Source organism: Danaus plexippus, chromosome 14, assembly GCF_018135715.1.
Source record: "Danaus plexippus chromosome 14, MEX_DaPlex, whole genome shotgun sequence".
Classification (NCBI taxonomy): domain Eukaryota; kingdom Metazoa; phylum Arthropoda; class Insecta; order Lepidoptera; family Nymphalidae; genus Danaus; species Danaus plexippus.
Genome location: NC_083546.1, coordinates 5,514,987 through 5,539,109, shown reverse-complemented (window position 1 = coordinate 5,539,109; position 24,123 = coordinate 5,514,987). Strand labels below are relative to the sequence as shown.

At 29.5% G+C, this 24,123-nt stretch overlaps 2 protein-coding genes across 2 annotated transcripts; both read left to right on the top strand.

Moving 5' to 3' along the window:
• Positions 1-812: 812 nt before the first annotated feature.
• On the top strand, positions 813-5,400 carry LOC116769845 (organic cation transporter protein-like). The gene is made up of 7 exons (XM_032661044.2): positions 813-985; positions 2,908-3,115; positions 3,488-3,588; positions 3,768-3,919; positions 4,014-4,640; positions 4,732-4,913; positions 5,224-5,400. The coding sequence occupies exons 1-7, from the start codon at positions 822-824 to the stop codon at positions 5,374-5,376; spliced, it is 1,587 nt and encodes a 528-aa protein (XP_032516935.2). The 5' UTR covers positions 813-821; the 3' UTR covers positions 5,377-5,400.
• Positions 5,401-7,243: 1,843 nt separating this feature from the next.
• LOC116769568 (histone-lysine N-trimethyltransferase SMYD5) lies at positions 7,244-12,120 on the top strand. The gene is made up of 7 exons (XM_032660703.2): positions 7,244-7,431; positions 7,510-7,637; positions 7,806-8,042; positions 8,453-8,690; positions 8,934-9,111; positions 9,195-9,409; positions 9,594-12,120. Exons 1-7 carry the CDS (start codon positions 7,393-7,395, stop codon positions 9,705-9,707), a joined length of 1,149 nt encoding a protein of 382 aa, XP_032516594.1. The 5' UTR covers positions 7,244-7,392; the 3' UTR covers positions 9,708-12,120.
• Positions 12,121-24,123: the final 12,003 nt, after the last annotated feature.

The window sequence follows — 24,123 nt, the reverse complement described above, 5'->3', positions numbered from 1 at the left end:
TATCAAGGTGCGAATTACGATTAATTTTAACTTTATTCCTAATATCTTACTTGTCATATTGATAGTTCCGTTTTTGTGACAGGTATACAGAAAGAATTTCTATTGTTTAACTTTAACACTATTTTCTCTTTCGCTATAAGCCGAAGTTCTCAAGTTTGATGCTCTTAATTTTTTTTGTAATTTCTCATGAAATGTTTAGACATTTATTAATATGGTTGGTATTTACCATGGCTATGTTAATTATAGTTTAAAATGTATTTACGCTGTTGCGTTGTTCTAATAACTAAAGTAAAGTTTAATAGCCACAGGCTAATGGGTAATTGCAAGACTTGCGAGACTCTTGCTGCAAGACCAAGACTGGCCAAGTCTAGTTTTGTTCTTGCATTTGGGCAACACTATTTCTTTACAGTTATTCTAAAAAGGTATAAAAATAATAAAGATATGCAAATATATAGTATTTTTTAATTGAAAACTGTAAATAACCACATAATTTGTTTTTTAGAAAAGAGTACCCAGTCTTTAATTTACATTCGGCCATTATGCTCTACATACACCTACAGGTACATATACCTACTTGTAAATTGCATTAAATCGGTAATTATCTAAATAAAAAGGACTGATTTAACTTGAATGGTGTATTTTTTTAACTTGTTTAAAGTCGGTTGTTAGGTTTCTTTCGTAGCCTTTTATTGTTAGGGTCAGAATTAGTTTTACCATAATCTTATCATATAATCATATCTTTATTTAAATTTGTTTAATGAACCTTAACACATTCTGCAATTTAAATTTAGTTTTAGTCATTGACTGTGAATAGTATTAATATGACCGTAAAAGGAGTCGTTGAAGTTAATAGTGATGTTTTTATGGAGTTGAATAAGTTTGGGAAATTTCAATGTATTCAATATATTTTGATATGTCTGTCTATTATGATGGTGTCTATGACTAATGTTAATTACATTTTTGTGGCTCAGGAAGTAGATCACAGGTAAAATAATTATGAAAACATTAATAAAATAACTTTTTTTTTTCGACTTCATTGTTGGCGTTAGTCCTATTAGCTTTGACAGCGTCACTGGGGTGGGTGGGTGGTCCGAATGAGTCCTACCGTTGAACTACGGGCTTGAAGAAGTGTGAGTACTTTTAAAAGGCTGGACCTCGGCCTAGGACGTATATAGTTGAATTGAGGTAGGCATCGGGATATGTGACAGTTTTAGTGAGTTAAGAGGTCATTCATATCTGTGTAATCACTTGTTTGTCTTCAAGGTGTAAGCGTACGTCGGTAGGGCGTCTCTTATCATTCGGAGCTATATTACATAACAAAAATCGAGCGTAGTAAGCAAACTAAAAGGATGGGATAGCTGAACATAATGCCTTAAAATTAATTCTATTTAATATTGTTTCTATCTTTTTTTGACCAAATTGCGATTTGGTGCTGGTAGATTAATAAAAGTTTAGTCAAGCATCAAGTCAAGCTGAAAAGAGAGAAATTGAAAGAAACAAAAATATTACATTAATAAGTTATTTCTATAATTTTTTAAAACATAATGTCATCGATAGGTACATTAATATCAATATGTATATATGTATCAATAATCCATACGGAATAATTTAACGATTAGAATTTAATTTAAAAAAGTAATTTTAATTATAACACGTACATACCTACGAGAATATAAACTTTATTTTCAAAAAGACTTGTTTTATAATTATGTGAATAGTTTACTGCGATATTTTTATCGTTTATGCTAATTGTATTACATTCGAAATTAAAGAAATATCGAAAAATAAAGTTAATAATAAACAAGTTAAGTACGTACCTAATACGGAAATAGCTATTTATATTGTATGACATTAATTGATAGAAAAAAGGAACCTATTTTGCCGTAATTTTTTTTCTCCTGTTACTTTACAAAAACAATGCTATAGAGCAACGGATGAAAACAGGAGCGGCTTTCAGAGATAGATAACTTCAATTATAAACGATTTCTTTGTAAATCATTGAAATCGGAAGGGAACAGTACCAAGTAGGTATGTTTAACAAAAACAAAAGTTTCACATCTATAGTCCTCAGGTAAACAAGTAGAAGAATGGAATAAGAATTCGACTAAAAAAAATTACCAACTCGATTTTAAATACGTGGTTATCACCACGTTATGTTTAAAATTCGTTGTCCAATTAGGACGGTAAGCAACAGTTTTGCAAATGTTCAATTTTCAGCTTGATAGTTAATTTGTTTTAAAAATGAAATTAAATGGTTTTAATGATAGTAGAGTTGTAGTAACAGTCCTATTTGTAATTTGAACGATTTCTTAACTGTTTGTTTGATTTATTTCAAAAGTTGAACACAATTATTTGCACAACATTTTTATGCTGAGTTCATGACTGCCCAACTTACTTAACTTGTATGTATGTTAATATATAAAAACATTCATTAAGAAAAAGGCACTGTTAAATCTCCTCTCCCTGCAACGCGATGAGCCTGGCACCCGCATAGTGAATCAATGGAATGCTGAGAAGTTTCATCTCTTTTGTCTCATTGAACAGAGTTATTTCATAATAGAAGCGTGTAACTTCTAATTTTTGTCATTATATTTGAAAAATTTAAATGTAAAATTATGTGATATATGGTACGATATATTAAATATAATAATATTCTTCATTGTACACCCTTAAATAACAACTATTATTGTATTATTATTAATTATATTTAATTTATGATTTATTTTTGACCTTTTTCGTTGTATTTATGGATTGATATGCTGATAAAATATAAAGTTCTTCATTGTTTAGTTGAGTTTTATTGGTTGTTGTAAGATAAGTTTAAATAAAATACAATATTCACAAAAAAAATATATAGAGTAAATATAACACAAATTCCTCTTAACTAAAAATAAATCAACGTTTCAGATGTTTAGTTCCAAAATGCGAAGATCTGAATCCAGTTGTGGAAATACCTCACTGGTGGCCAAGTGATGTAGACGAAAGATGTTCTCAACCGGTTCTAGATCAAGAGAAGTATCATCAAAATGACAACTGTTCAAAGGAAACCTTCACCAAAGAATTAAATGAATGTCATGAGTGGGTTTATGAAAATAACGATTCTGTCGTTTCCGTTGTAAGAAGTGTATAATTTTTTAACTACAAGTGTATTGAGCAGATATATGTACCTAATGTTATTTTATATGTTCAAAAGTATCAGAACTTTATCATAAAGATCGTTAATCTGGGAAAATATAACCTTATAAAAATAGGATGGTACGGGTAAAGGTTTCCATTGTCTAACTAATGAAACATTTAAACTTTGTAAGTTTTGTAAATCTCTGTGGATGAATACACGCAGATTTGAAGTTATATTATATATATATCCATAAACGAAAAATAAATTCACACAATTAATTCATATTTTAATTATTGACTGAACATGGAGGATCTTAATATTTTAATAATAAAAAAATATAGTTATAACATAAGGTTTTTTACCATTCAGCTAAATTTGGGATGTCAGCCATGGAAAATAAGTCTTATTGGAACTATACATAATGCCGGAATGTTGTTATCTATGATAATATCAGGGCTTTTAACAGACAAGTGAGTTAGTTTGAATATATAAATAATATTTTATTATATATTCCTGCTTCAATAGAATAACTAAGTTTTATCGTGTGATTGCTCGCTGTAAAAAAAAATATGTCAATCCGCACATATAACTGAATTATTTTTAATCTGTATAATTATTAAAAAAATATATAAAATATTTATTTTTTCAGATTGGGACGAAAACCCACACTTATCATGACCGTTTCTTGCGGCGTTGTAGGCTTAGTAAAAATGTTCGCAACAAATTTTTACTTATACCTGGGAATAGAATTTTTAGAATCAGTTTTAGCTTCTGGATTGTATACTGTTACTGCTGTTTTATGTAAGCTCTTATATTATTATGGTATCACTTATGCTACTTTATTGTATAACTATCTTGAATTAAGGAAATTCTATATACTTATTTTTGTTTTCAGTAATCGAACTGGGAGGTGGTGGGAGACGTGTATTGGCAGGAGTGTTAGTAGGCACTTCAATATATGTAGGAGAAATAATCTTCGGATTGTTAGCAATGGTCCTAAGATATTGGAAATATTTGATTATAGCTGTTTACTCGCCATTGGTTATGTTTATATTTTATATTTTTATTTTAAAAGAAAGCACGAGATGGCAATTGATAAGGGGTAAGATCGTAGAGGCGAAAGAGACGTTTAAATTAATAGCAAAAATGAATAAATTGTCGCTAACGGAAAAACAAATAAGCGATATTTCTGGAGACGTATTATGCTTGAAACTAAATGTGGTCGAACCAAAAGAGAAAGAGAGTTTCAAAGATATATTAAAATCCAAGGCTATACTGATACGTCTGGCTGTTATGTCGTTCACTTTTTTTTCTAGTAACTTTATGTATATCGGTTTAACGGTCAACTCAGTATTTCTTCCTGGAAATAAATACATAAATTTCCTTATCTCAGCGGTGGCATCGATACTTGGAGATTTAATAGCACTGTATTGTTTTGCAAAGTACGAAAGGAGGATATGTTTGCAATTTTCATATGTATTTAGCGCAGTTTTTATTATAGCACACAGTTATACTCCTAATGGTAAGTATATCTAAATAAAATTAATGAAAAAAATAAATAAAAGAATGATCGATGTTGCTATTGCTAAATTTTTTCTACATAATATTTTCAGATATAATTTGGTTAAAGTTGTTACTATTTTTATGTGGAAAAATGGCTGTAGTGATTTGCATGATTGGTATATTCATTTACACAATCGAATCATTCCCGACCAATACTAGAGGCATCCTGATAGGCCTTTGCAACACTGCGGGCAGAAGCGGAACTGTATTGGCACCCTTAACCCCCTTACTGGTATTATTATTATATTATTATTTTTAAAATTTAAATAATATTAAAATTAAAATTCGAATAAATAATGTAGATGAAAAATCATCTATACGAACAGGACTAGACTGCGATATTTTGAAAATCGCAAAGCGATCCCTTTCTTTGTGATTTTTTTAAATCGTAAATCTTTTTTATTCCGGTATAATTCATTTCTTTTAAATCACGAATTTAATACTGTACCTACCACATAATGAAGTATTAATTTTTTTTTTGTATTTAAAATTTAAAATTTACCTCCTTGTTTCGATGTTATTAATACCTATATTTTTTTCAGACTTCATATTTAGAGGCATTTCCATCTATATTGTTCACTGTATCAGCCATCATATCCGCTCTTCTACTTTCATTTACACCGGAAACGAAGAACCTACCCATGTTTGATACTATAAAACAAATTGAAACGTATGATACAACTGTTGAGACATAGACAATAAATGTTTTTTCTTATCGATGTGAATTTCTATGTTATTAATATTATAGTCCCTACTAATATTATAAATGGGAATGTAACTCTGTTTGTCTGCCTATTTGTTACATTGACACGCCTTAACCGCTGAACCGATTTGGGTGAAATTAGGTATAGAGATAGATGGAACATTGAAGAAAGACATAGGCCACCTCTTATTCCAATCCCGAATCCTGATACCGAAATTAAGCGTAGTCACCGGCGAGTTTTTAGGTTGTTATGTTAAGTTTAACATAAGCCTTTTTTTATTAATTTGGATGCAATATATGTAGAAATACTAAAAGGATAATTCTTTTGATGCCTCTGAATTAGTTTTTTTTATCTTCTGTGTACTGCCTTGAGGCTCTAACATTATTTTAAATGTTTTTGCTCGGGATCTATTTCATATATGTGTTATTAAGATAATGTGTGTTTGTTGTTTTTGTTGCGTCTGTATTTTAATACTTGTCATTCTTCTCTACTCGATATATGGTAATTTAGGATAGGATTCTTAAGACAATGTTTTTTTCTTTTATGTATTATAATAAATATGATTATACAACATTTTTATAAATTAAGGTAATAAAGATATTTAGTATAGCTGGAAGTAAATAACTTTGTAAGTCTCTAGAATTCACTTCATCCCTGACTATTTTGAATATTTCAGTATCATCAACAGACAAAACTGTATTGGTGTTATTAAAACAACTAGTTATGTTGTTAATGAAAATATTAAATAATAAGAGAGCAAGTTAAGGGGCCTGGCTCCTGGGGTATGCCAGGAAGAATTGGTTTAAAAGTGAATATGTAACCTTTTATAGCAACGGCTTGAAATTCATCTCAGGGTCAGGAAGTTATCTATTGTAGGAGATTACGATGTATTCCGATGTATCCTATTTTGTTTTGTAATAAAGGGAGTAGGATTTTATGGAGAGTTTTTAAATAATCTGTGTACACGATGTCAACCTACCCTCCTTTTAGGGGCTCCAAAATCATGTTTAACAATTTTCGCAAATTAGATTTTATACCTAATACTAATGAAAACGTGTTGATTATAAACGACTGTATGATACAATATGAACTTATATTTTTACAGGGTTGAATTTGTTTGAATATTATTTACGTTAGTTACGTCATATTTTTCGAATATATACACAAAAATAACTAAGTGTACATTATAAATTAAAGGGATTATGATCCTTTATAGTTTTATCTTTTAAAAGAAAAATATCTTTACCGAAAACGGCTTGACGATATGATAGTCCTTGATCTTGCAGTGCTGGCAAAAAACTTTACCATTTTATTTTACTATTTGTTCTAAAACTAATGGGTTATAATTAATTATAATTAGTAAGTTCTAATTTTTATACTGATTATAATTATATTAATTTAAAATTGGTAAAAATATTTTTAGATGAATCAAACTAAATAATCTGATTCTACTTTCATAGTATTTTTATAATAATTTTAGAGGTTACTCTATACTTTAATAGGAAAATGGATATTGAACGCAAATTAAATGTGAAAATTAAATCAAAGTGATGATGACACACAAAATCTTCTGAATAATTCTAACAAATTCAAAGGAGATAATTTATTTTGTATATTTCAAAGTAGTTTTTTATTTAAGATATTTCTTCACTTCTAGAGTGTAAAATAATTACTAAAAATATCTTTTTTTTTATGAAACGGTTGCCTTCACATTGATGTAGTCTAATATTATGCCAGTGTCCAGGTTTATATTAGTATTATATTTAATTTCTCCAAACATGTTAATATTTAAATATTCCTCAATTTATCGTGAATTTTTGACATGCACCAAACTTGACATTGACAATTGACAGTTGCATTTGAGACACATTAATGTGTGGTATCACCGGCTAAACTTAATTTTCACAATTATTTAATAATATGGAAACTGCTTATTAAAAAATTATTTCATAATTTTGAGTTCCTATTCTGAATCCAATTTTTTAAACTTACATTAAAATTATAGACATGGCAGGGTTCGAGGTTAGAATGTGCAATAGCCAAAAGGTACTATAGCATTAAGAATACTATTATATGGTGTTGTGTTTGAAAATTTTAATAATCTCTTTTAAACTATTGTTTAAGGGTAAGGGCCTCTTTGCTACAAAGGAGTTTTTGCCGGGAGATGTAATTTTAGAAGAGGAACCATTGGTTTCTTGTCAGTTTGCTCATAATGCGGCATACAGATATTTAGCCTGTGACCATTGTATGAGGTAATGTTACTTTTTTATTTTTAACAATTTTTTTTAATTTTTAGCTTTTCCAAAAAAATGAGTTGGTCCAACCTAAAGCTGTATTAGTTAAATAATTGTGTAAAAAGCTCACTCTCTATACTCCTTATATTATCAGTTTCAGTACTAAATTTGTATATTGTGTTGCAGACCATTAGAAACACCAGAACAGAATGTGAGGCGCTTGTCAGCCAAACAGGATATCATTTTACCACATTCAAACTGTTTTGAGACTGATCTTTTAAATATCACGAGCTGCAATCAATGTGGTATATTATATTGTTCCCAAGAATGCAAGGAGATCTCATATGCAACTTATCACCGGAGCTTGTGTTATATACAAAGTGAAGTTATGCATCCAATTAGTGTGCTCGTGGAGACTTGGAAGTAGGTTTTCAATATTTAAAGTCATAGTTCTTACACAACAATCACTTACTATAAGTATGACTAATATTTATATAAATGATATCATAAAGGTTTGTACTCATGTAAGGATAACATCTAAATTACTGAATAGAGTAAAACATTATGTTTTAATTTTAGATACTTGACCTTAAAAATATTATGATATGTTTCTTAATATAATTAAAAAAAAAAAAACAGTTTTTATATTTTGTGGCTTTATATATGTATTCTTACAAATCTAAAACTTGTATTCAACATTGTTGAGGAATTTGTATTTACTAGTATTTATTATGTACTCTGTTTTGATCAATATAGTATAAACCAGTACTTTAAGTAAATTTAAAGTTGAAAATATCTTTATATAAAGTATAAATTTATTGTTATCCTCACAGACAAATCCATTATCCTCCTGAGACTACCAACATTATGTTGGTTGTTCGTTTATTGGCATATATCCAGCAACACGATGATCCTGCCCTAGCTGCAGAAAATGTCAAACAGTTCTGTCATAGAACAATCAATGAAGATGCTGAGCTGGTACACAAATTGTTAGGAGAAAAGTTCAGTGACCAGTTAAATACATTAAGGGAAATGACAGCTAATGTTATTAGAGGAGAATATATAGATGAGGTAATTGTTGTTGTCACCTCCATATTTATGAGATTATACTAATTTTTATACACATTTATAGAAATTTATTTCTTATATAGCATTAAAGTTCCTGAATGTATGTATGTGATTTTAAGTCCTTATATGTATGTGATTTTGCTAAAACTACATTACTCTTATTACACCATTCAAAGAGATATTTAAATAGCGGTAATGGATAAATCAGTTCAGATTATAGCTTAAATTACTGTTTTTTGATTTCAGTTCCTAAACCCAGAAGGATTTTCCTCCTTAATGGCTCTTGTAGGTACAAATGGTCAGGGCATTGGCACAAGTCCCCTGGCGCTGTGGGTGAATTCAGTGTCTCAATTGACTATGTCAGATGATGAAAGACAGCAATTAGATGTTTTTATAGACAAAATATATCAATATGTTGAAGAAGGTAAAGTTTTAACAAATTAATACAATTGTATGCGCTTATCATATATTTAATAAGGTTATGAGATCTATAACATATGATTCTAGAATCAGGCCAGTTCCTTAACACAGAAGGTTCGGGTTTATATCAACTTCAAAGTGCTTGCAATCACAGCTGCGCTCCAAATGCTGAATCATCATTCCCATACGGCAACCACAGAATACAGCTCAAGGCTATAAGAAATATCAAGCCCGGTGATGAAATACATATAAGCTATTTAGATGATTGCACTCTACAAAGGTCTCGACATTCAAGACAGAGAGTAAGTAACTTAAAATATTCTAATCTATTTTATTTTCTTTTACTATTACTTATATATATAATAGTAAGCCTTAATTTCATTGAAGATTTATTTATGTATAACGCTTGAATTTTTTAAATTTAAAACACATTTAATATTTTTTTTGTATATAAATAAATATCTAATTAGGCAAATAATATTTCAGGAATTATCAGAGAATTATCTGTTTGTCTGTTGTTGTGAACGTTGTATGTCACAAAGCAACGAACCTGATTGCACTAGTGATGAAGAAATGAGTGATGATGACTTGGATGACTGATGCTCTAACTTCCTAGCGCTTTGTTTGCTGGGACTTTGAGTGATAATAATATAGAGTGATAATGACATTTAATAGTGAGGTGATTAAAGCTAAAGTGGTTTATGAATGTTAAATGAATGTTTCTCAATATAATCAATAAATACAATATATTGTTGTCATCAAGATATGATGTGTAATGTTAAATAGTCTATCAGAGTTATTTAAAGTAAACTTATATACAAATTTGCATGTATATACTTCTCAGTTGGACACTGAATTTGCTAGTAATTTATATGTTTATGACTATTTGTATGGAAGTACTTCATCATTCAGTCATTTTCATGGTATTCTATTTTGTAATGATCTAGTTTGTGTATAATATTCTTGAATTTGATCTAGGGTTGAAACATTGGGAAAGTTGTTAATTCGTAAAATGCTAGATATAATTCTGTGTAAAGAATAGTAAGATCTTCAACAGTTGTTAACATTTGAATTGTCAAAGAACCTGGTATTATAGATATGTATAACTCTTTCTGTCCCATAATACACTGCTACAATGGCTTGAAAACTATCTGATTTTACAAAATATAACATATAAGATATAAACCCTTGAGTGTGCTCAGAGCCTATAATGAAGTGTTATAATTTATTTTGAATTATTATGACTTGGGTGAATCTTATGATATTAACAGAAATTAAAGTGTTTGCATTTTGTTGTAAGGCTTAATACACACTGATGTGAGTCACATATGAGATGTTAATATTGATGATATATAAAAATATATATATATAAAATATCATATAAAAATATATGTATATACAAGATTGATAAGAATTAATATTGTTTGAATATAATATTTTTAATACATACTTTAGTCACAAGCCTGGCTTAAGTGAATGGTATAGTATTTAGATAATATGATGAATAAGCTATAGTTTTTATTGTTCATTGAACATAGATTTTATCATTAAGTTGTTGAGTCAGCATATTAATTGTAATATGGAGTAATTAATTATATTTATGAATTTTTGTAGGTATTTTGATGTATGATAGAGAATTGTCCATAATAAACAGGTATGAAACGAATTTGTCATGTTGCCTAAAGATGATAGACGGCCTAATTAGTGCAATGAATATTCATTATATTTTCTAGAATCTAAAATTAAGCGATGTAATAGTATCTTTTTTCATACCCACTTAGTTTGAAATAAGGTTTGATGTTTTATGACGCATAGTTAAAATTAGAATTTTAGAATTAATATGAAAGTATTTCTTAAGATACTCTTGATTGCAAAATATATATTTTTTCATATATGCTTTTGATTGACAGGTTTTTTTTCATGTTGCATTTTAATTTTTTTATGGTATACATACTTGCCAACATTTTGAACAACTATTCAATATGTAATTTTATCATAATCTAGTAAGTTATATATAGACTGGCCACTTGATGGTGACTAGTTACAGTTGCCCAGATACCAGTTTGTTAACGATAAGTTTTTATTGTCACGGTACATACAGTGTGAACAGTTTTTCAGTAAAAAATTTTCCTATATTCTAATATTATTTAGTTTATTGTATGAGAATCGGGAAACGCTTCTTATGCAGTGCTATTATGCAAACTTGTGCTAAGCATACTATTCTCGCAAGTGACAGAAGTTATGTTCGTATAGGAATTTTAAGGATTTAGTAAGGAGAAAGCGTTTAAAGATCACTATCTTTAAATGTTTTCTACCTACTAAATCCTTTAATTATAGGTATAGATAGGTGGAGTATTAGGACTTTAATCTATATGGGTTTGTTTTATTACATATTCTGAGTCTGTTATTAGCGAGGCCGCCCAGATATCTTGTATAAAATTTCCTAGTCGTATATAATAAAAATGAACCATCCGAATATTATTTGGTCTTCTATAAAACATTTTACAAATAATTCATGTATCTTTTTACTTGGTAATAAACGGACGGCTGGTATATCAGAAATATTTGAATAAGATTTGCCTATTGTTTCATTGCTATTGGCTAAAATGTACCGTTTTGCGATTGGTGCAAACGGCCTGGGCAGTGGGTGTCTGTCGTGACATATCGCGATATCATGACAGTTGACGTATTTGTAACTATAGAAGTGTCTTAGATTATTGTTGTTTTAATGTTATAATATTTCTACACGACACTGGCAGAATATAATGTGCATGTCTTTGCACGGATGAAGGCCACATTAAAAAAAAAAAGTTATATTAGATTGCAGTGTAAACGGCCTAAAAGAGTTTTAATGACCATCTTTTTAGCTATAAGATTTAAATACGATTGCCTAGAGTTCTGTGCATTTCTTTGTTCTAGAAAAACAATGGCATTATTCTTTGCAGCTAAGTGGTTTGCCAATGATGAATCCTATTACATATGTTTGAAATAAAGTCTGGATATAAATCTTGTCTGTATTGGTTTTATTTTTCGTAGAAATAAGAGTATTCGATTGATACACGAGAAGTATGTTTTTTCTACACTATTATCTGATCTTCAAATAGTTCAGAGAACTTTGGCTACATATAATAAAAATCGTTATTACGAATTTAATAAAAAAAATATGTTAATTGTTCTACCTCAATTAGGTATCACTGTCAAAATTTTTACTAGCAATTATTTTTATTTATATTACAAAGTATGAAAATTAAATAAATTATTTTCGTAAAATTATGTTTATGAATAGTATGCTGGCTTTGTAGCCTTTAGGTGATTGTAACAGAAAGGAGAAAAAACATGCTATCAATGTAATTCTTATGAAAAATGAATGAGCATTTTAAGAATTAAGATTAAAATGACTGAGGTTTGAGACTGATTTTGAGGGGTAAAAAGATAAAACAAGTGACACTATAACGCTAACAAAAAACCTGGCGTAAATTCTGTTTATTGTAATTAAATAAAGTTATGATATATTATTAATATTCAAACGAAAATGGAATTTAATTTCCCAATTAGCGTGTTTATAATGGAAACTAGGTTTCTTTTTATACCCTAGTACTATGAAGTTAAGTATGGATTTTCATGAACTCTTTCATACAAAAATGCATTCAGCCATGCTGAGCCGCAGGCATAATTTAAGTGTAAAATTTAAGAAGCTACAGCAATTTCGGTTTTCATTATTTAAGGGTAAAAAATCTAATTCGAAACAGAATTTCGAAACGGAATTAGTACGTTGTTCGGTTCAATTGAACATACTTATTTCTTGAAAAAATTGATTAAGTTAAAATGTTTTTATTACTGCTTTTTTATTTCATTTAATATGAATTGTGAGTATGTTAAATATATTAAATCAGTACTAAGTATACCTTATGAACGTTTGTTTAACTTCTAGTAAGTTAGCCCTAAGTTCGATTCAGCTTTTGGTTAGCCATGAAATGTGTTTCGGTCAAATGCTATCGCAAAAAATATATATGTATTTTGTAATAAAAAATAAATAAATATATTCTGTTGGCGATATCCGGTCCGTACTGGTTCACATAATGAGATCTAAGACTTTCGCGAGTTTTATTAATTTAAATGAAACTAATATATTTCGGATATACTACATATGACATCACATCTCGTCTGCCCGTGGTCACGGTTGCTGAAAGTAACCGAAACGTCAGGATTATGTAATTTTAAAATATGTAATAAAATTCGCGTAGTATATCCGAAATATATTAGTTTCATTTAAATAAATACATTCTTCTTATGTTGTGGCAGTTATAATTAAAAGAGATAAATATACGTATATTATTATTAAACTCGGAGAGCGTATTCGGCGTCTATAACTACTTAGTCTAATATTTTACAGAAAATAAGAAGAGGAGTTATTTTCTTCTCTAAATTAGTAAGCGTATTTCTAAACCAACTTTTTAAGCTAAATGGATAACGAGGGTAGAATCGCAATTTTCACTTTGTATAAGATAAAAAACGTAAACTCAATCATGTCAACATTTATAACAATACTCGTAACAAGGACAAAGAAACAGCTGGAGGCAAAAGTCTAAAAGTGCAAATTTGTAAAGGTAAATTGAATTGAAAACAAAACGCGTTGGACTAAACTTCCTAAATCACTCTAACATTATTATCCGCAGGACATCAAGTCGCATTAAATTCTTCATTCATTTTATTTTTGCGGCCTCACGGTCCGGAATTCGCGCGTCTTTGATCTGAGGCAAAATAAAAATGGAATAAAATGCACTTCAACTGTCTTTATAAAAGGGGAAAATATAATTTATTCACAAGATAATTTTCTCTTCCCCTTTAAGGAATCATTTGAAATGGGTGGGCGAATGAGTGTTTGTACTATGAAAACAAGATTCACTACAGCACTAGCGAGACCGTAGTTGTTATGCTTCTTATGTATTCTTTTTCTTTCTATTCAGATTATTTGTATGCAGCTGTAGTAAATTTATAACAAGGAACTTCGGAACTTACTTTGGAGATTAAATTTGTTTCAGGTCTCTAGATATAGTTAAAATAAAACTAGGTTTTTGCTTTCAACTCACCTACATTTTTTTTTACGTTTTAACCTTAGCTTGTGATTATTTTCACACAAAACATTGTTAGTGTTACAAAATTTTAGACATCGTTATATAGTGACACTTTTGAATGGATGCATTTTACGTTCAAGATTTACTGTTATGCAGTTAAAGTAATACATTATTTGAAATTTGTATGTATTATGACAAGAATATCCTTGAATATATCAGTATCCGAGTATTAAGGCAACAAAATTCGTTAATAATAGAGATAATATTATTATAAAGCGTCATTTAGTATTTTTTGATGTTCAAAAATCGTATCTTGATATTTATCGTTAAATGAACAACGACACTCAAAGCGAAATCCCCAAATTGGGGTCCGCTTGAGTTGACGAATGTGCTAATAACGACCAGATATGGACTTCGGTATATCTGAGGGCCAGATTTAAATTAAAATCGTCCCCTTTCTTTGAAGAAATGGCGCCGGGAGTATCTAATTGTGATCCATTCGAAATATTGGCCTTCGAGCGGGTTGGAAATAATTGGCGAATTTTATACTCAAATGCCTTTTGTCGTCTGTTATTGAGTTAGCCAAGCGTTACTCAGTCGAAATGGAAAATTGCTCTGACTAATGAAAAATTCTGTTCGGCGAAATGTTCGCGGTTTTTCAATTTATTATGGAATATTATTTTAGTATATTTCATTTTCGTCGTCTTTCTTCGTTTGAAGAGGACTAATTAAAGATAAATAATTTGGTTATCAAAATTTGTATAAAATATAAAAGCTTCAAATAATTTTCGCTATACCATGTTAGTATTGCTGACAAAACGTTTTCATTAAAATGTTTATTTTTAAATATTTGTTATGTTTTGTTGTATATAACAAAACAGAGAGAAGTGGTTTGTAATCTGAACGTTGAATAATGCATCAAAAGTATTGACGGTTTAAATTAACCTTTTTTTGGTTTGTTTATTTACACAAAATCAGTTTCTTTCTGTATTAAGATAAACGAAATTGTTATATACGAGTAAATCATAAATTAGTGCATAATAAACTCCTCAATGCGATGAGGCAACGAACTGGTTTATTTACTGGTAAATTATATAAATATATGATTCCAATACAAAATAATATATTAACAATCTTAAAATTTTTGGAACTGACGTAAAGAATCAGAACAAGTCGATGTTGTATTGAGATCAAAGGGTCCTAAATGTTTTTTTTACACATCAAAGTAGTAGTTTACAGTAGAAGATGATGTTGTTTTTAATTTTTTTTAGCTTGTGGTATTGCTGATTAATCCATATTGGTCCATCCATCCATAATCCATATCCATATTGGTGATTGGTCCATAAATTGAGTGGGCCTGACGGTACACCGGAAAAGAGCTCAAGATGTGTTACTCCAATAACATGAATTTAAATGATTGCGTCCCACAAGGCTAGGTGATATTTCCAGAACCTTCACTGACACTTGTTCAATGTTTTTTCCTGTTATTTTTTGTTATAAACAAAGTCTGTAACGTCACACTAATCTTTTTTGAGGGTAACTACTGTTCGAATACCTAGGTAACACTGAAAGTGTTGAAAAAATGAAAAACGGCTTAATGTAGGAAGTTGCAAATACTTTTATTGTTTTTCGAAGTAATCTCTATTTCTCTATACACATCGTTGCATTCGATGGAACCACTCTCTTCTATGGCATTTTCGTACGCTTTCACCACATCTTCAGGGCTCGTAAAGCGAACACCGCGAATATTATCTTTGGTTCTTGGGAATAAATAAAAACTTCAGGGCGCCAGGTCACGGCTGTATGGCGAACTTATTTAACATTTGGCAACACCTATCCATGCGAAGGTGTTTCTGGTCGTCGGTTAAAGTATGTCAAATTGATCCGGTACAAAGCTTCCTGACGCCTGAATGTTTGTGTAAATTTTCTTGAACTTGACTCATACTAATATCTAGGCTTGCCTGTATTTGCTGATAGCTCTATCTTAACTTCCTCTATAATGCGTCGCACAGTACTGATACATTACTGAGTCTTCAGTAGTCGCTGTTAAAGGACGTCCCTCCCGCAAATCATTATTGAAATTGCTACATCCACACTTAAACTCGTTAAACCAATTGTAAATAGTGGCACGATAATCTTAACTTATCATAACGTTGTTGTTGAGTAAGGCCACAACGATAGTCATTATAACTCATTGACCGAAAATTTTCTCGCGTTAGGTTCATTTTCACGTGTAACGAGAGTTTTTAGATTCGCCGCCAATTCACAAAAACAAATGACAAATGAATGCAATTTACTACATTAGGTTACCAAAGAGTTCGAAAATTGAAATTTTTCAAAGTTTCTAATTGGCCCGTTCTAAACATTTTCAGTTTTACCGACGTATGAAGTTCTCTCAATTTATTTTAAACTTTTCAGAATATACGGTTGCATATAGACTTTAATTCTCAACATTGTATTTAATATTTCGTATTCTATAACATCCCCATTAAATACTCTTAGAAATAAACTATTGATGTTTATTGTCGAATGTAGAAAAAAACTAACGATAGGCAACAAACGTATCTTTCGGACACAGTGAGGTTATAAGTAAAATTTGCATAAAAGTAAAGGCTTATATATTTTGTGCGATAATCGTTGCAGCCAGAAAACTATTTCCGAAGAAGCTTCGTAGTAAATTGGAAAGCCTCGTTCATATAGCGTTTTCCGCGTAGATGGGAGGAAATAAAAACAAGGAAATGAAAATAGGTTAAGGGTACCCTCGGGTTGGAATGAAATGAGGATCACTTTTTGTACACTCGCTTACTGTTCATGATTTAGGGACATTAAAGGATTAAGGCAGAGAGTATTCTCACTTTTTTTAATTCCACTCTAAAAAATTGTTAATGTAATACATTCTTCCACACTAACACTATAAATAAAAAAGTCACTTTGTTTATCTTTCTGTTATGCTTTCCCATTTTAACCGCTACATCAGTTTGGAAAAAGTGTAGTACAAGATAGATAAGAGCGTCAGATAACACAGTCTGCCTTTCCTGCCAATTAAATTGTTTGAGGGTTTGAAGAATGTTCGTTAACTGTTAGTTCTTACTCAATGTAGGCATTTTAACAATAAATATTGAACGTTGCAGAAAGTTTTGAATTTTTACATGTAATTATTTTATAATAAGTTTTGTTTATGAACGTCTAATGAGATATCCGCAAATTAAATATTTTTCAATTTCCCAGGAATAATTATAAACTTTCTGACAAGCTAACAACTTGATTACGGTCTTTGATAAACAAATTGTGACGTGTTGTCTTACATAAGCCTAAATCAAATATCGTTCGAGTAATTACGTCGTGTAAAGTTAAGGTGTTAGGTAATTGGGGTGGCATCCCGTCGGTAAATGGCTCTGATTTCAAGTAATCCTTCTAAAAGAAAATACGACACGTGCCAATGGCATCATATTAATTAATTAAAAAGTTCTTTTATACTTTTCAAAATGCGGTTGGAAATAATAAATAATAATTGGAAAGGGAAATAATAACATGTTAATATTAACTCGTACATGAAAACTTGAAATTAAAATAAGTAGATATGAAAATATTTTTAATGAACATTCATGAAAAATATTGTTGGGGTAAATACCAACTATAATTTTTTAATAAAAAAATTGATATTTAAGTATAACAATAATTTCAGTCAAGTAATTTTGCCATCCTAATGTGTGTAGAAAGTATCAAAGTCTGTGTGTGTTTCCGAAATCGAATTATGACAAAAATTTTAAAACTATTAATTTGTCCTTATTTACTATGAATTTTTGGTAGGATTCGGAAGATTTCTTTGAACTTTCCGATACAAAATAGAAACTAATTTATTTAGATTTATGTACAACAAGTGAGGCTTCCTTTCATAAATATTACTTTTAAAGTTATGTAGATACATAAAACAAACATAAGCTCGACCGTAATACGTAACGCTTCAAATATAAATGAATTGCTATTTATAGCCATAATCCATGGGATTTTGACGGTTAAGTAGGTTTCTGTTCTTTGGTCATCATCAATCTTACTCAGTCCGAGTAATCGTTGAGAACCAAGGAGGATTAAAGCGACCTACCTTTTTAAACGGATCGGTGCGTGTTTGGGCTCATTTTATCAAAATATAGAAGTTTATGGGTAACCTTAAATAAAAGACATTTAGGTTATTTAATTACTTTGAATATTCTGATCACATCCAATAAAACAAAGATACCAGCACAAATGAAACAAAAATATATATATGCTAAAATTTATTCAAATATAACGTTTATGAATATATGAGTAAAATATTTCCATATTTGAAACATACAATTAGGAAGTCGTTTATTACACAGACAAAAGGTAATTGGCGGAGACATCAAACAAAACAAATAACACATGACCCATATTAAGGGTAATTTCATCTTAGCGTTATATCAATCTAATTTCCGTAGTAAAGCAAAGATGCCGGTGTTCGGGAATGTGCTAATAACGAGCTCAAGCCTTACAAAGATAAAGTCGGAGGGTGAATTTTAATTAAATGCGTCCACGACATTAATGAGATGAAAGTGAGTTGGGCTCTTTATTCTGATTTGTTTGTGCAATATAATTACAGGGGGACGGCTATGAATTTTTTAATGTTTTATTTCAATTTGCGTAATGGTTGATTCAGATAAAAGGTATAATGATGAAGGTAAGGGGATTAGTGAAGTGAACTATTGAACTGAACTTTGATACGCAACTCTTTTTTTTTTCATAAAAGATTATTCGATATTATATTTTTAAATTCTTGTTCCTTATTTTATATGTCGGATTGATAAATATATTTTATTTTTTATATAAAACTCTGTTAAACATATTATTTGAAATTTTCTAATTATTCAGAGATGTTAAACTAAATTTTTATGATGTAAAATTAATCGCTACTTTGGTAGCAAATGGAATGGTCCGAATATATAAAATTGTATACGCACAATTTAATTAATTTACCACACTTACAAAATAAGTTCATAACACGCTCAAAACAAACTCTCCTAATATATAGAAAAACATTTCTGTGATATTTAATATCGAAAACATTCCTAATGATTAAAATTTATTTTAATAATTTGATATTTGAATTCCAAAAGTTTCTTTCAAGTTTCATATAATGTACAAACTCATTAGAAGTTTCTTCATTTCACGTCTCGAACTTTAAACTCAAACAATTCTGTCAATTTCTAGAAAGTTGGTTCAAGCATTAAATGAAGTCTTTTAAAAAAATATATGAGCTGTTCATATTATCTAAATGTTTTTGATCGTTAAAATACTTTTACATAGTTAAAATTGGCAATCAAATAATTTGTTTTTAATAACTTAACAACTTGTTACATGTCACGGATATTTTTGTTATGAATTTTTGTATAACTTAAAATTTTGTGATTGATTTGATTACTTATATTTGATTTATTGGAATTATAAAAGAAAAACCAAAAAAAAATATTTTTTTTGTGTTAGATTGTTATAAAAATAAAAGGCTGCATTTCGTTTCATTCGTTATGCATTTCCAATATACGTTATAACTAAGTGGAAACATATCTCGATGTATAAATTGTTTATTGTCTTCATATATCTAGAACGTGGATAAACTTTATCTTGTCACAATATTTTATATCGTGTTCAGGGATTCAATGTACATATTCCATTACGTCATTTCATAACAAATTGCTTAACGGACGATGTATGGAATCATCAATTGAATTATCATTTCTACCTGACTTGATGTGACTTATATGTTTAGATTACTACCAAATCGGTGTGATATGAGCTTAGTTATCCTTTGCCCATGTCTAATATCTGTTTTGATCTCACTACCATTTAGATGGTGAGATTAATATAATATCCTGTTAACTGATATGTTGGTTAATTCTGTTCTAATTGCCGTTTAAGTGCTGTTAAATGTGAGATATAGGATTAATATGAAACTAACCTTTTCGGATACTACGCGTTTTTTATTATAAAAGTTCATCTCGTCTGCCCATGATCTCGTGCTGTGAAGGAACAAACGTCGGGATGATGATATTAAAAAATAATAGAATACGTAATATTCGAAAAGCTTAGTTCATTTAACTGAAACTTAAAATCTTAGATATTATCATAGGACATATAGTTTTTTTTATACTGAAATGCTCATTAATTAGATATGCTAATCAACTATCCTCAGCTTTCCACATCTGTAGAAGTAATTCTAGGCGTATTTATTGCTCAAAAGACTTCCAATCAAGGGTGGACAGGAAAGGAGCAGTAGAAATGGCCTTAAAAAAAGGGGTTTCGACTTCTGACGCTTTCACTCATTCAATGAAATGTATCAGCAATAAGTATCTACGCCGATCTACTGTCAGAGAATGGTAATCCGTTGAACGAATCAGATCAAGAACAAACTTTTGGCATTACTACGGCCTTATTTCTAAAAATCACAAAAAGTTACTTTTAAAATATACTAATATTAATTTACTTATCACAATATATGACGCATGTCAAATATTTTTTTTTAATATTTATAATAAATTAATTAAAAGTGTAAACTTTACAAAAACCCACTAAATATCTATAATTACTTAAGATTTACATATAAATTATTCAAAAAAATCTCTAACATGTTGTATAAAATCTATTACCTAATTAATTAGAACAGAACTATTGCATGTTATTTCTGATTAATCTACTGTAGAATAATAATATGGCTTTAATATTAAATAATACAAGACTATCTTGCTTGTTAACAGGAGGTAAAATCTACAACGCCATCAAATACATCCCCTACCTTCTTGTTAGCTCGTTTCTAGACCTCGAAGATCCGGCCGAGCAAGCGGGAAAATTGAATATATTGTACGGTCCGGATCTGTGAAGAATTTGTTACCTTACATAGTTAGGGTTAGTGTTTAAAATCGAGTAACCTCCTCATTATAGGCTAAGAGTTAGTATCTCAGGGTTATTATATGCAAGGATGAAACGTATGTAATATATTGAGGTCTCGTGGTCTGTCAAATTGTACACTACTTGCTTGTAGCGTATTATGTTCTGGGAGTTTCTGTGTGATGATAGTAAGAATGCTATGTATTATGATTTATAAATTACTATTAATTTAAATAAAATTTTTCATATGGAGATTGAAAAAAATGGTGTCCATTTAATAAAACATATTAAAACAGTTTAAAACCCAGAGTGTTCCATTTGATAATATAATAAATTATAATTTAATCAAAGTTATGACCAAGTTTTATAGCTTTTAATTTTGTTTAAAGCTATTCGTAAAGACTATAAAAGTGTAAATTGTGTGTGCAATAATTTGTACCTCAAAATATTGAATGGGTTCAAAAATCGCACATTTAGGGGGTGGGATTATATTTAATGTTTTATTGTTCTCAGTCTGGTGTCAATTTAAGGTTATTTGTCTATAAGGGAAAGGAAAAGATGGTAAATCTCATGCAGAATTGTTATTCGAAGACAGTAATGAGAACAATTTTCTTGCGGAGGCTTGATAAAGTGCTCTGTTTATATGAATGAAAATGATAAAGTATTGACTCTACTGTAGACCCCGGAGTGAAAAAAAAAATGTTTTGGTTTCAATAACAAAAAGTTTTGTCAAATAAATGAATAAATTAATACATTTAAATATGAAATTTGTAATAAATATCGTAATCTGTTTCGACATGTAATGAATTTTCGTGTTTTCATTGCAATAAATTATATACGTCTGAAATTCTCATAATTGAAAAAGAATTTCTTTAATATATATTTTGCAAATTTTTATATATTTTTTTTTATTTGAAAACTTTGGATTTTATGACAAAAGTATTTTATTCTAAATTATTCACGGTCCTTTTAATGTATTCGTTAATATATTGATATAGGGACGTTTCGTTTTATAACTGGAAAGCTTTGTTGTACTCAGACTGTATATCTTAATTTGAGTCCATTTAAGTATCTTCAGCACGAAATATGGCGTGTCGTGTCGCAGATGGCGCGCCTTAATAAGACACCCTATAAATTTGCCATTTCTGGTGACAAATCTTGACTTTCTGATTATATTCTGGTATACATTGATTTCACTACGTCTTAATTTGATTATTATATTGGGCGGATTCATAAATTCGTGTATAAATAAATGCTATATAAGGTTTACGAGACAAGATCATTGTTAGAAATAAATTTCCATAAGTTTTGGTTACATTTTTTATTACACATTCCTTATCTTAACAATCTTGCTATCTATAGTACAAAAAAAAAAAGAATTTTTTCGTTAGCGTTCATAAAAATTAGTTGGCAGAATAAAATATTTATTTATAATAGCGTTGCTTCAGGGCACGCTTAGGCTTTTGTGGCGTAATTTATTAAGTGAAAGTATATTTACATTTACTAAACTAAAAGTGGTTCGTGAGAGAATGTGGGTTTATTAACACTAAAATTTATATTACAAAACTTACAAGTTCAGACCTAGTTAGCCTCCGTGTAAAGTTTATATATTATTATATAATTAGAAACAATGTGAGATGCTTTGATGGTTATATTATATATTAAATGTTTAATTTTAATACATTCATCAGTATAATTAATGTATGAATGAATGAAGTATCGTGGAAATCATTTATAGGCGTTGATGTATAATTGGACAGAACCACATAAGATCCACTAATGCATCAGATAATGTCAGACGGATTGACGTTCGGGTAAATGGAAATTATGTCAACGATCCTCCCTGATCATGAATGTTCCGTTATAATCAACTCACTTAATTGCTATACAGTAGTAGTGGTATTTTACTTTTGTGATTTATGTCCCTATCTGTGAATGTTGATTTAATACGTTTTATCTTTATGTAGTCTATCTTCCGACTTACACACGTATTGAAGTAATTTTATATATTATTTACATTGATTTGCAACTATATCTTTAGTATAATTGTAATTCTTAATAGGTTATTTATAATATGAATATATTTTATTGCTTAAATTTTCAGTTTCATACACGTCATTTCGTTCTAAAACCTTGGAAGCTCGGATATATTGGTACATGACGGTAAGTTAGAAAGACGATAGCTGTAGGTAACTTCAACTTTGAAGTTAAGTTGAAATACGTGACATTGCCACGAAAAGTGTACTGGAGTGACGTCTACCAAGAAATCCATTTGTTTGCAGACACAGCAAACAAGGTCCGCTCTTTAAAGAATTGGAATTTCATGTTTATATGGAAGTTTATAGAATCAAAAGGCTACTAATATTTATAAAAATGTTAGTAGGCATTATAGATGATTTAATATACTCTTTATAATAAAAATATACAAGATAATTAGATATATTAAAACGAGATATATCATTATATCTCAGTCCAAAGAAATAGATCATAAATTTTGCCGATAAGTGTAATGTAAATTTTTAAGATTAATAGGAAATATTATATATTCCGTTATAAGAAAATAATATCAATTTCACGTATGTGTTATTAAAGGCTATTGTGTTCTTATAAATTTATTTATTCAACAAGAATATTGCGTATATAAGATAAGTGGAAAATGCTCCCTTTAGTCCTTTATCTTCATTATAATAAGTCCACCTCCGTTTCATACTCGAGTGAATCTACTTAACTCTGTCTTTAACGAAATCCGTCTTAGCAGGCAGTGAAAGGAATTTATTTATTTTGGCCAGTATAAGGTCGCTTTTATTCGTACTCAAGTTAAGTGGACCTATTGGAGTATTTGGTCTAGAGATTTACCTTTGCTTTTTTTTGACTTTTAGCCCACTCCATCACCAGGTTTTGAAGGTGCTTTTAATTGATCGGATTTCATTATTCTGTAATATTTGCTATCGTATTTTATCAAAGTCAAATCAACGGAGTGAGATAAGAGGAAAACGTGTAATATGTTTTAAACCTAGATAAAATATTTATTGGTATTGTTAGCA

Coding starts and splice junctions, on each gene's coding strand:
- LOC116769568 (XM_032660703.2), top strand. CDS start 7,393: ATGGCAGGGTTCGAGGTTAGAATGTGCAATAGCCAAAAG. Junction 7,432..7,509: donor GAATGTGCAATAGCCAAAAG/GTACTATAGCAT, acceptor CTATTGTTTAAG/GGTAAGGGCCTCTTTGCTAC. Junction 8,043..8,452: donor GTGCTCGTGGAGACTTGGAA/GTAGGTTTTCAA, acceptor TTATCCTCACAG/ACAAATCCATTATCCTCCTG.
- LOC116769845 (XM_032661044.2), top strand. CDS start 822: ATGACCGTAAAAGGAGTCGTTGAAGTTAATAGTGATGTTTTTATGGAG. Junction 986..2,907: donor GCTCAGGAAGTAGATCACAG/GTAAAATAATTA, acceptor TCAACGTTTCAG/ATGTTTAGTTCCAAAATGCG. Junction 4,641..4,731: donor ACACAGTTATACTCCTAATG/GTAAGTATATCT, acceptor TAATATTTTCAG/ATATAATTTGGTTAAAGTTG.